The 12,945-nt window shown below is 34.5% G+C and overlaps 1 protein-coding gene across 1 annotated transcript in view; it reads right to left on the bottom strand.

Moving 5' to 3' along the window:
* The window catches only part of LOC110729359 (ABC transporter G family member 39-like), a 33,359-nt gene that overhangs the window by 7,883 nt on the left and 12,531 nt on the right, over positions 1-12,945 (bottom strand). Inside the window, exons 6-17 of the mRNA XM_021909090.1 lie at positions 12,817-12,907; positions 11,824-12,721; positions 11,527-11,687; positions 11,286-11,393; positions 11,028-11,183; positions 10,728-10,939; positions 4,869-5,204; positions 4,480-4,770; positions 2,976-3,059; positions 2,699-2,832; positions 2,260-2,487; positions 1,258-1,429 (exon numbers count right to left, since the gene is read on the bottom strand). Coding sequence (XP_021764782.1) covers positions 1,258-1,429; positions 2,260-2,487; positions 2,699-2,832; positions 2,976-3,059; positions 4,480-4,770; positions 4,869-5,204; positions 10,728-10,939; positions 11,028-11,183; positions 11,286-11,393; positions 11,527-11,687; positions 11,824-12,721; positions 12,817-12,907 — 2,871 coding nt within the window. The remainder of the gene's footprint in view (positions 1-1,257; positions 1,430-2,259; positions 2,488-2,698; positions 2,833-2,975; positions 3,060-4,479; positions 4,771-4,868; positions 5,205-10,727; positions 10,940-11,027; positions 11,184-11,285; positions 11,394-11,526; positions 11,688-11,823; positions 12,722-12,816; positions 12,908-12,945) is intronic.

Here is a 12,945-nt window from a genome sequence, read left to right as displayed (position 1 = left end):
CGGCGGTTTTGTTACAAAAGAAGCGTCCTATAGCTTATTTTAGTGAGAAATTGAATGGAGCTCGTTTGAATTATTCTACTTTTGATAAAGAATTCTATGCTATTGTGAGAGCTTTAGATCATTGGAGTCATTATTTAAGGCCTAATCACTTATGATAAAGAAAAATAAATGTTACTCCGTACTACTATTAGAATTGTATGGAATATACATTTTTTTGTACTCAAGTATATCTCTTGTCAATGTTGTCATGCCACAAGGGCAAGGTACGATTTCATTTGAATTTTTTAAGAAAAAATTGATGCAAATCTAAGCATGGAGAACTTCAAAGATTTGCTTATCATGCATCAAGATAGCTTGTCTCTTAACATTGATTCAAGTCAAGCATTGCATGGACACTTTCTTAGATACCAAAACAAAGCTACAGTTTGCTTGGTTGCGTTTCTTGGAGTCTAAACTACTTTCTTTAAGTTTCTTTACTTAGATTTTGCTTACAAGTTTTTACCTTTCACTTGAAAGGGTTTTTCTTGGTTCAAGCATTAGGATATTTAAGCTTTTAATTAGTTTCTTTAAATTAGGAATTAGTTAAATTCGTTTCTTTAATTAGTTTAATTAAGCGTGTGTTTAGGCGTGTAATTAAGAGCTTCGTGAGCAAGCTTGATTAAGATAGGATTTGGTTTGTTTTAGGAAACTAAGCAAATCTTATCCTAGGTCTAGTTAGAGTTCTAGTTAGATTAGATAACTAATCAAATCATATCTTAATTGATTAGTTATGTAAACCGTGTGTGCTAGCTTGTGGTTCAAGGCTTGCTTCCTTGTTCTCCAAGTTGGTTTAGAAGTCTAGTTTGCTTAGGATTGAATTAGGGACTTGTCCTAATCTTCCTAAGAGAGTATAGTATATAAATAGGTTTATTAATTATTATCACACGAAATAATCAGATTATTATTGCATTATTTTGAGTTTTAACACTTGAGTTTTAATTGATGGATTTCAATTGCTGTTTTGCTTGTTTTAGTTAAAACATTCGTTTAGGTTGATTAATTAGGTGGATTCTTAGTTAATTAATCTGGTTTCTTGTTTAATTTTAGGTGGATTTTCATGTATAGAATTAAGCTTGATTCATATCCTTGTGTGTTTTAGTTTTAGGACTAAAATTCACATAAAAAATATGATCAACTTTAAACTCATTTAATTTAGAATGTGACCAATACTCGGGCACTCATTGCATTATACACTATTGAGATATAAGAAGTATGTACCTGAGCCAATGTGAAAGGTAAAGCTGAGTACATTCTAGCTGCTTTCTCACGGTAAAATATTGCTCTCTCACTTGCAACCACAGCTTGAACATTCAAAGCGCTAGTCCCTCCGAGGAAAAGTATTGTAGAGAACATTATCTCAAACAAGTTCATCAAATCTTGTTGTTTGGCTCTGTTGACAAATTTTTAAACTAGTTGATAAATTGATCTAGAAAATATTAAATATCTAACAAATACAAAGATTATATAGTGAAATATTGATTCACTAATTCATAAGAGATAGAGACAGTTTCACAATTGCAATTGTATGGGCACTATATTTCATTTGGCTTATGAAAACGTATGAAACATAAACTAACAAGTCTATGAAAAGTTTGATTATAATGAAAATTACTCCATCCATTGATAGACGATATTTGATGCATGTTACATGCATGATGCATATGATTGATAAATTAAGGCCTTATTAGTAGGTTAAGTTATAGCTGATTATTGGATTAAGGCAGGGTAAACCTATGTGCGATAATCAAACGTTTTAAGCACACCTCACAAATTCTCCCCTTGGCCCAAGGGCCCAACCCACATATATACTAGATGATTTTATAGTGATATAAAGTGGTTTTATTTTAAAATTTATACTCACAATAAGATGATTTTATGCCAACAATAAGTCTCCTCTAACAAATTTTCACATCACTTTTTTATTACATTAGTTATAGTGAAGTATGTGAATAGTGTACAAAATCAAACCGCGACACAGGGAGTACATGATGATGAAAACGTAGAAACAAAAAACATACGATAGGACTAACCACAATAACACTAGATCGATAATTAACAACTTCCTTAATATTTTATTCAAAATGCAATTAACATTTTTTCATGTATAATTTTTGTTTAAGTGATTGAGCATAGTTGTTAAAAAAAAAAAAAAGGTGATTAAGCATAGCAATGATCAAATTAATATTATCCTAATTATAAAGCATTATAACCTGTACTTACAATTTACTTCCCTTGTTCCAGAATATAACGCCAAGTAGAGCACCAATAAGTGTTGTGGTGAAGAATCGAACAGCATTGTAAGGTGGATTCTTCCAATACGATTTGTATTGTTTCCAAAAACATGCTTTAAGTTGAACACTGAATGGCTGCGAGTATTTGGTTGGGAATTGAAGATCCTCATTATTTGGCGAAGGATTATTTAGCTCTCTAATTATTTCTTGATTTCTCCTACCAAAAATGCATTCCAAGAACATATATACGAGTAATTAATTACTTAAGTTACACAAAAAAAAAAAAAAATGATAAATACAGCAAAAGGACAATATATAAAATGCTAAAAGTGAAACTAATAAATGAAATAAAATGTTGATTGCACAGACCATCACGTGATTATGCTATGTATTTCTAAGTTAATACGGAATACTAATTAATCACATACCGATAAAGTTGAGAGTTGACATAAATTTCGGCGAAATCCAAACCCATTTGAGACTCTACTTGAGTACTTGTAATGTCAAGCATCCATGTAGCAGGATTGTAACTATCCTTAATTTTTGGAACTCCGGGAATGGCCTTCAATATATGAGACCATATAAGTGTTTTGATTCACTAAAAGTGACTAAAAATTTTGTTACTTATGAACAAAAGTAAACAATAATGAACTAGTCAAGATGTTGCAAATTATTTTTTTTTTCCATCAAAAATCTATCACCTACCTCAAAATATTCAATAAGCTTTGAGGAGTGGTCACCAAGGGGCCCGGCATATATGAGACGCCCTCCTCTCTTTATCAATAGAAGCTGTAAAGTGCAAAACAGTAATGAACTGCATAATTATTTGGAACTTAATATTTACTAGTTACTTATTTTTTTTTTTTGGGTGTTAGAGAACCACAAGGGCGGAAGATGAGAATCGATCCTAGGATCTCCTAGAATCGGAAAGAAAACTCAAGTACTTGAGCTATCTTTCACTCTCATGTTTACTAGTTAGACCCTGTTTTATTCGTTTTAAAAAAAATTGTACAAGTCTTGATTTGTATGAAGATGAGATATTCACTAAAATAAGTCCCATTCAATATTATTCTTAGTAAACTGCAAATATTAATTTAAATGGAAAAATTAAAAAGAATAATCCCACCTTTAACCCTCATATTCTCAAAACAGTCCTTTAACCTGTTACTTAAGTTGGTGACCAGTTATAGGGGGTCTTATGCTACGTGTCAATATTTGATTGGTTTTTTTAATAATTAATATTAAAACCAAAAAAAATTTAAAAAAAAAAAAAAAAAAAAATCAGCCCTCTCCCTTTCTTCTCTATTCCCCACCTGAACTAGCCTCACCGGCTTACCCCATTCTCGTTCACCGGCGCCAATCATACGCATTCCCACTGTATAAAGTTGGAAGCAGAAATAATTACTACCGCTGTAGTAATTGAATTAACGTAAGAAAGCTTGGTCATTCAAACTGAACTTCAAATTCAACGACGAGACGACGGCGGAACATTAGGATCCTTAATTTTCAACAAATTCGGATCAATTTTCCGAGTCAAATTGTTGCACCTGTGATTTCTGAGTGATTTAATTCGGAATTTTCAATTGAACTGATGAATTCATAGAAAAAAGTGTTTGTAAATTGCGACGATTGGAGGAATAAATGAAGTGAACTGATGGGGAAGAAGGAGAGAGATAGTGGGGGTGGAAAGATTTAGAGGTAGTTGTAATGGAGGTAGTTGTGTGTCTTTTCTAAGACCTGTGAAGTACTGCCATGGCGGACTGGTTTTTGCAGCAAGACGTCATGATAATGGTAATGAAAGCTTTGTGATAGTGATTAACTCAGGGGAGCTACGAGAGTTACTCAGTTACTTCACTTGTGTGGGTGGTGTCCATTGAAGGTGGTGGTTATGTTGTTTTTTAAAACAAAAAATTTGAAAAAAAAAAAAGAAACTGTTAAACAGGTTATAGGTAAATAAGACTGTTTTGAAAAGATGGAGCATATAGGTGGAATTGTTTATATAATATTTAAAGGTGGGATTATTTTGAGAAGAAGTAACAGGAGGGATTATTCTTTTCCATTTTTTGATTAAAGCTGTAAAAAAATAATTCAATTAATTAAAAATCAAATAAAGCTTTTCCCAAAAAAATTAAAAAAAAAAAAATCAAGTAAAGCTAAGAGAACATGACATAATGTTGTACTTGAGAAAAACTTGTTAAAGTTTACATACCTCGTCAAAAGCCTCAAATATAACTATGCTCGGCTGATGAATTGTACATACAACAGTTCTACCATTGTTTACAACATTTCTCATAGTACGCATGACAATAGCAGCAGCTCTTGCATCAAGTCCGGATGTTGGCTCATCCATAAACATAATCGATGGATTTGCAACTAGCTCTACTGCAATAGTTAATCTCTTTCTTTGTTCAGCTGAAAGCCCACTTATCCTCGTAAGGCCAACAATAGCATCCTTTAATGGTTCAAGCTCAACTAATCTCATTACTTCTTCGATAAACATCTATCGATTCACAATAAAAATAATATTAATGTAATTACATCAAAAATGAAATTAAATCTAATAGTCTTGGGCAAAATTAAATACAGCATGAAACAAACCATTCGTGTATTTACGTCGATATTTGAAGAAAGACGGAGCCAAGCAGAGAATACAAGAGATTCATAAACAGTTATACATGGTGAATGGATGTCGTTTTGTTCACAATAACCACATATCCTTGCAAATGTCTCTTGATTCTTAGGATAACCTGATACAGTGATGCTATCTTCAATATACCCACTAGTCTTTTTTCCGGCCAACACATCTAATAGTGTTGTTTTTCCGGCACCAGTTATGCCCAATAGCGCGGTTAATACTCCAGGGCGAAAAGCACCACTCACATCTTGTAATAGTTGCAGTCGATACCTTTCATCATAACCTTGACCTTTCATTTCCTGGAGTGAAGAATTTTAAATTTTAATGACCTTTTTTCACATGAAATCATTTCATCACATTTTTTTTCATTACTGCTTTTACCATATATACCAAAGAATTAAAGCAGCTATTAAGGCTATCACAATTCACAATTGTACAACTTTTCCTCTTGAAAGCTAAAAAATTCTCGTAACCATGATGACTAGAAAGTTAAAACAATAGAAATCAATTTAAATCAGTAACAAGTTTCTGAAAAAAATATATAAGCGGAAAATCCAAGTTAATCTTGTTTATTGCTAAACTTTGTCAATCTAAGGGCAGTTTCGGTATTTCATCCTATTAAGTTGAGGATACCATTGTAAAATCCGTCTCATGAGTTGGACAACAACCCTTGACTGAGCATCCACATAAGAGCACGGATTGCCGGTTGGAGTTCACGCCATTTAACAACCGTTTGTTAACGACAGACTAGGGTTTGAAAAACTCCACCATAATCTTTCTGTCTCCTTTGTCTAACTCAAGTTTGAAAACACCCCTCCAAAACTCTGAATTCATTTTTGCAACATATTTCACTAATTTTGAACACACAATTCAGAATGGGAGAATATGATTTGGGAAAATAATGAAGACAACGAAGGGGAAATTAACGAAGGGGAAATTTTGCTTGAAGTGCTAAAGTATCAGACTTGGTTGGGAAGAAATAAGAGTCAAAGACCTAACTTTGAATGGTCTATAAACTACCACCTACCAACAATAAATGCATAGCTAATATTCATCTTCAGCCGTAAAGTAACAGCCCCACTAAATAACGACTAAGGTGATTATAAGCAGCGCCGTTTAATAACATTTTGCCTACGTGTAGCATTATACTTTAAGCTGTCAAAAGCTGACCTGATCCGAAATACCGATTCGAACCCGATTATTAACCGATCCGTCTAAATTGGAAAAATGATGACCCGAACCCAATATGACCCGACCTGAAACCAACCCTAGACCCGAGTTAACCCGAGTATTTGAGACCCGAACCCGAACATGAACCGAGTTGGAGATGACCCGACCCGAATATAAACCGTATAATTTTGACTTGAACCGAATCCGACTTGAATCGAAATTGACCCAAACCCGTTTTAACCTGTCAAAACCCGAATTTAACCCGACTGGAATTCAACCTGACTTATTCCTAACCTGACCCGAATTTAACCCGACATATTACTAACCCGACCCGAATTTAACCCGACCTATTACTAACCCGACCCGAACTTCAACCCGATCTGTCACTAACCCGACCCGAAATCAACCCGACTTGTTATTGACCCGACTCAAATTCAACCCGATTTGTTATTGACCTGACCTGAAATCAACTCGACTTGTTATTTTATACATCTTTATTATTGTATATTAGATACTGAAATAAAGATATACGTTATATATATTCTAAGCTACTCGTTATGTCGAAACTTCGTAAGGCTAAAACTACTCTATGTTAATATTGATCAAAGTATTTTGTCTTGGATGTAGGGAGACCAAGTTGATCCAACAAAAGAAAGAAGCATCATCCCCAAATTTAGGTGTTAAAATTCAAACCTGAAAATTGGACCGATTACTCACTCCTTGACGCCTTGTTGAAGGTACAATATTGGAGTGAGAATTTGAGATTGAGAGTGGGATTGTGTGAGTCTGGGAGAGGCCGAGCAGTGGTGAATTATAGCCATGGGTGGATCTCTGAATTTTAGAATATTAGGAAAGCTAGACTCTAATGGCGGCAATGGCGAGATTTGCGACTGAGAATTTTAGTACTAGACTCTAATGAAGGTAGAATATGGGAGTGAGAATTTGAGATTGAGAGTGAATCACTGATGATTGAATTGAACGTGATAATGACTCCAATAATGCTCCCCTTATCACTCTTCTTTTTTTTTATTTTTTATTTTATTTTATTTTGTTAGCTAATTAAGTCATAAAGTATTAAAGTATTACATTTTTCTCCAAATAACTAGCAATTTAGGATTACGTCATATCTTTTTTTTTTCCCTAATTCTATGAGTTATTTTCCTATCTAAGCTTATTCAAATATTTTCAATAAAATTCTTTATTATCAAATGTATTACAATTTATATGTCTCAAAAAAACCTATAAAAATTTATGAATACCACTACTTTTTGGATGCATTTGCATTCTTTATTTAAATTTAGTAATTACGATTTATGAATACTACTACTTTTTAGGTGCAAGTTCATTCTATATTTCAATTAAACAATTATGGTTTACGAATACTACTACTTTGTAGGTGCATGTGCATTAATGTAGTCAATTACGGTTTACAAATACTATTTGACCTTAGGCTTGTTTGTTTTATCTTATATTTTATAAAAAAAAAAAAAATTAATTTCAAATAAAAAAAAGCTAAAAAAAATAATAATTTCGGATAATGATTGAATTGAACATGATAATGATGAATGCGAGCATGAGTATATGACAATGACCCGATGATAATTTGACCCAAATAATTTACCTGTACCTGATCATGAATTGACTTGTTTGGACTCGAGAAAGTAGTGACCCGAACAAGAGTTGTTAAAAGGCTTTTATTGGTCTTTTATTTGCCTAATTTTATTATTTTGCCTATTTAATCTTATTTAAATGTTTTGAATAATGCCATTTAAATGTTTAAAAAAAATGCCATTAAAAAAAAGTGAACTCAGATATGAACTTATAAAAAATAAACAAGTTTAGATAATTTCAAATAAAATAAGTTTAGAAAAAAAATTGTTGTATTTTAACTTATCTAAACTAAACCTATTTTATCCGAATTTATATGAACTTATTGTATTTTATCTAAACATGTCATCTCGAATTATGAACTTATCTGAAATTGTTATCCCTAAATGAGTGGAATCGATGCGAATAGATTAGAATAGGGTTTGAACTTATCATCTAAAAATCTAAACTAAACCTATCTTATCTAAACTTATTAGAACTTATTACGTCGAATTTAAACTTATCTGAAATTATTTCTCTTACAATAAATGAAGTAATTGATAATGAGTAAACGTGAATGTCATTACATGAACTGTTAACAAACCGACTCAAAAAATGTACCCGAACTGAAATCAACCTGATACCCAGATTAACCCAATATTTGAGACCCGAATCCGAACATGACTTGACTTGGAAATGATCCGACCTAATTATAACCTGCAATTTTTTGACTTGAACCAAACCCGACTTGAACCCGAACATGACCCAACTTGATTGTAACACACAAATAATCGACTTGAACCGAACTCGACTTGAACCCGGGAATGACCTGATGACTCGAGTTGGAAATGACCCGACCTGATTACAACCCGCAAATTATTGACTTGAACTGAACCCGACTCAAACCCGAGAATGACCTGACCTGATTATAACCCGCAAATTATTGACTTGAACCGAACCCGACTCGAACCTGAAAATGACCCTAACCCGTGAAAACCCGAATTAAACTCGACCTATTATTCACCCGACCCGAATGTAACCTGACCTGTTATTAACCCGACCTAAACCCGACCCAAACCCGAAAAGATGTATGACCTGACGTTACCCGACTCAAGCATGACCCAACCCAAACCCGACCCGTATAAGTTATGACATTAACCCAAAATGACCCAATCCGAGTTGACCTGAACCATACTTACCCGACCCAAACCCGACCTGTTTACCCGAATTGACAGCTCTAGTTATATTCCCAACTCTCCTACTGACTTGGCATGCTCGAACTCCAAATTTTGACATGGCATCAAAGATTAACAAAGTTCAGCAATTAAGAAGATTAACTGGCACTACTAGAAATAGGCCGATTTCCAACGGACACGTATTTTCGTCGGAAAAATCAGAAATTCCGACGGATTTTTCCATTGGAACAATAAATTTCCGACGGAATTTCCCTCTGAATCTAATTTTAAAAAAAAAACCAAACCATACCAAACCCTAAATCAGCTAAACCCTCCCTCGCTTCATTCATTCCGCCTCTTCTTTCCCCTTTCTTCTTCTCTTTCTCTTTCATCTCCTCTCCTCTTCTCTTCCTCTTCTTCTCTGTCTTTCCTCTTCTCTCTCCTCTCCTTTCCTTTCGTTCTCCTTCTCTCTCCTCTTCTCTTTGTTTCTCGTTCTTTTTCATCTTTTCTTTTTTTCTCTCTTCTCCTTCTCTTTTTTCTCTACTCTTTCATCTTCTAACCACTACCAGTGAAACTATTATCAGCAACAACCACCAACAACTGTTCTCCACCAACATGCGGGCAGAGCTTCACCGGAATTTTTGAGAAATTGAGATCCAGAACCGAGCAACCGGAATTTGAAGAACATTTTTTTGAATTTTTTAGTTTTCTTTTTTCTTTTTTTTTTTTTTTTCTGATTTTGATTTTAGATTTGTAGGTCTAGTTTCTGTTTTTTCGCTTTTTTTTCGAATTTTGATTTTTCTGCTTTTGTATTATTCAATTTGTATAGTAGATCTGTTTTTGTTCAATTTGTATAATAGATCTTTTTTTTTATTTGTATATTTAATTTTTTTGTACTTTGTATATTAGATTTGTTCAATTTTCCTCTCATCCTCTCATCATCTCATCTTTTTTTTATGAATTTTTTTCGTTTTTTTATTCTGGGTGGGGGTGGTCTGGGTGGTGTGGTGGTGGCCCAGAATCTGGTTTAGGTGGGTTTTGGGCGTCTAATGGGGTCAAGGGTTTGGGTTAGGGTTTGGATGTTTTAGGTGGGTGGGTGGATCTGGGTATGGGTTTGGACGTTTGGTGGGGTTTGGGTTAGGGTGTTTTAGGTGGGTGGATCTGGGTATGGGTTTGGTGGGGTTTTGGTTAAGGTTCGGTGAGGGTTTGTGTTAGGTGGGACTGGTTATATGGTTCAGTGGTGGTGAATGGCGCCGGGTGATCTGGGCTTAGGGTTAGGGTTAGTTAGGGGGTGGTGGAGTGGTGGTGGTCTGATGTGGGGGGTAGTGGCGGTGGTGGTCTAATGTTGGGGTTAGGGTTAGTTAGGGGTTGGTGGTGGTGATACGCCGTGCTGGTGGTGGAGCGCGTGTTTTTTTTTTAATTTCATTAAATCAGCTTCCGACGAAACTCCCGTCAAAATTTTCCGGCGGATTTGTGTCCGTCGAAAATTTCCGACGGACTTTTCCGGTGCCGGAATTCCTCTTCCGATGGAATTTCCTTCGGAAAGGTGTTTCTGACGGAATTTCTGCCGGATAATGTCTTTTTTTCCTACAAAAGGTTCTCCGACAACCGGTTTCGACGGAAATTCCGTCGAAAACGGGTTTTCCGACGGAATTCAGGGTGATTCCGACAGAATTTTTCCGTCGAAAATGGCCTGTTTTCTAATAGTGTGGGCAGCCTCATATACAAGTTTATTAAAATTGGTTAACCATCGGTGAATGTGATATCGATGGTTTTTGACATATTTACCGATGGATTTTGACCATTAGTATTTGGCTCGATTCTTGTAATGACTACACAATGAATAATTATTAGCCACAAAAGTAAATGTTTAGAAGATTAGAGATTTACTGTTGGCGCATCCACGTAATAATTGATGTGGTGGAATGATAACGAAAGTGGCTGGAATGGCAAATACATTCCTTTGGTCGTGGTCTCCACTGTAGGATTCGTACATGTAGATGAATGACTTGATACGACGGAATTTGTGCTTTGAAGTTCCTCATCATTTTTCTTTTGGCCTTTATCTACATCTTCAACTAAGGCTTTTGAATCACTAAAAGCTGGAAAATCAAATAGCACAAATAATATTGTCAAATAATTTGTGATTTTAAAGCCAAATGAAAAAAACAGAAGACATTAATCACGTAAGATTTAAGAATGTTAATGATAGGATGTATAAAATGTTGTTGATAAGAGTAAATCCAAGCAATGCTCCAATACTTATCCAAAACCAATATTGATGATTCGAAAGGCCTCTTGATGCAAGAATGACATTACCAATAGTTGTTTCAATAATCCTAGGATCTGTATTAGGCTATAACAATACAAACATAATTAGCAACTGAAACATTATTCGACATAAATTGCTAGAAGAGGGAAGTATAGGTGGGAGAGTAGATCACGAACTTACATTACTCCATCTGTTGTCAAGAAATTCGTTAATGACTAAAGCTTGTTGTCCATACATCATAGGTGAAAGGTAGTAAGCCCATATCATCCATCGACCAACATCCCCTATATGTGTGGAAATATCCATAATTTATGAGAAATAAATTGATCAAAACCTTATTAACATCAAAATAAGGACTTAAAAATAGAATATTTTATTTTATTTTATTAGCTATCAATCAGTAAGTTCAAAACATACCTTTTGCAATGATAAAACCACTAAGGACGAAAGCAAGTATCAATACAATCATGCCAATTGTGTTAGCAATTACTAGTGTTCTCCCCAAAGCACTAAGAAATCTAAAGATTGATAACGCCATTTGATGGATACAAAAGAAAGCAAGCCATTGGCAGAAAAACCTGATAACAAATCATAATTTTCATACAAGTATCAATGAGATTGTTCACAAAACAAAGAGGAAAATAACGCGCATAATTTCAAATAAGTTTTCTGACGCATAATTTGATGAACACAACTCATATAACAAGGACTTACCTAGTGGGAGCCGGAGCATAACCAATGGTATAATATGTAAGAATAGTCCATAATCCGGATTCGATGAAGGAAGCAGGGATACTAAGAATCCAAACAGGTAGCCCATAAGGCCATGCAGGGTAAAACAATAAATCTCTTTGTTTATAAAACGCCGGAAGTCCCAAAATTGTAAAAGTACATTCTGCCATTCCATTCAACACTACATTTGTGAGACTGAAAAATATAACTCCTAAATATTTCTCACCATCAGCCACAGTTTCGTGGTGCATTTTGGTCCTAAAGAATGCACTCATCGTAGCCAAAGCCATAATCATAACCTGGACATTTTTAAAGATGTAGAGGATTACATTTCGCTTCATTAGCAACCATTCCCTTGAAAAACATGCCTTAATTAGCTCTTTGTTTGAGATACCATACTTTTCTTTTACCAAGGCTAAAGGGTGATTATTAGATCTTTGGTATAGTATCTTAAGACTTGATGATAACTCTTTCCCAACATGGAAAGATTGGAAAGCTTCAACTAGTTCGGAAACTGGAATGTATCTATATGGTTGATCCTTAGACCAGTATTGTTGTTGGTCTTTTTTAGATGTAACTTCTTGAAGAAAATCTGCCACTCCTTTCCTTTCTGGGCATTTGAAGCCAACATATTCAAAGAAATCAAGGACATGGTGACGCGGTCCTTGATAGACTATTTGACCATCTGAGAGGAGAATAATATCATCAAAAAGTTCAAATAATTCAGGACTAGGTTGCAACAAAGAGATGACTACTGTCATGTCCATAATGTTAACCATTTCACTTATATACTTGCATATCCGAAAAGCTGTTGAGCTATCTAATCCAGTTGATATTTCATCCATTAACAACACTTTTGCAGGTCCTGCTAACATTTCACCTACATTAATAACCAAAAATTATACATAAGGTCATATTGTTGAAGTAAGTTACATATTTGAAGATTTCTATTTCTCTTTACATTGAATTTATTACCAATTGTAAGACGCTTCTTTTCACCACCCGAAATACCTCTTCTCATATTATCACCCACAATGGTATCAGCACAATTATCCAAGCTAAGTACCTGTCAAATCTAATTATTTCAATGTTAAACCTGTTTAT

The sequence above is a fragment of the Chenopodium quinoa genome, unplaced genomic scaffold (assembly GCF_001683475.1).
Source record: "Chenopodium quinoa cultivar QQ74 unplaced genomic scaffold, ASM168347v1, whole genome shotgun sequence".
NCBI classification, from domain to species: Eukaryota; Viridiplantae; Streptophyta; class Magnoliopsida; order Caryophyllales; family Amaranthaceae; genus Chenopodium; species Chenopodium quinoa.
Note: the sequence above shows the minus strand (reverse complement) of the source record. Positions and strands in the feature narration are given on the sequence as shown.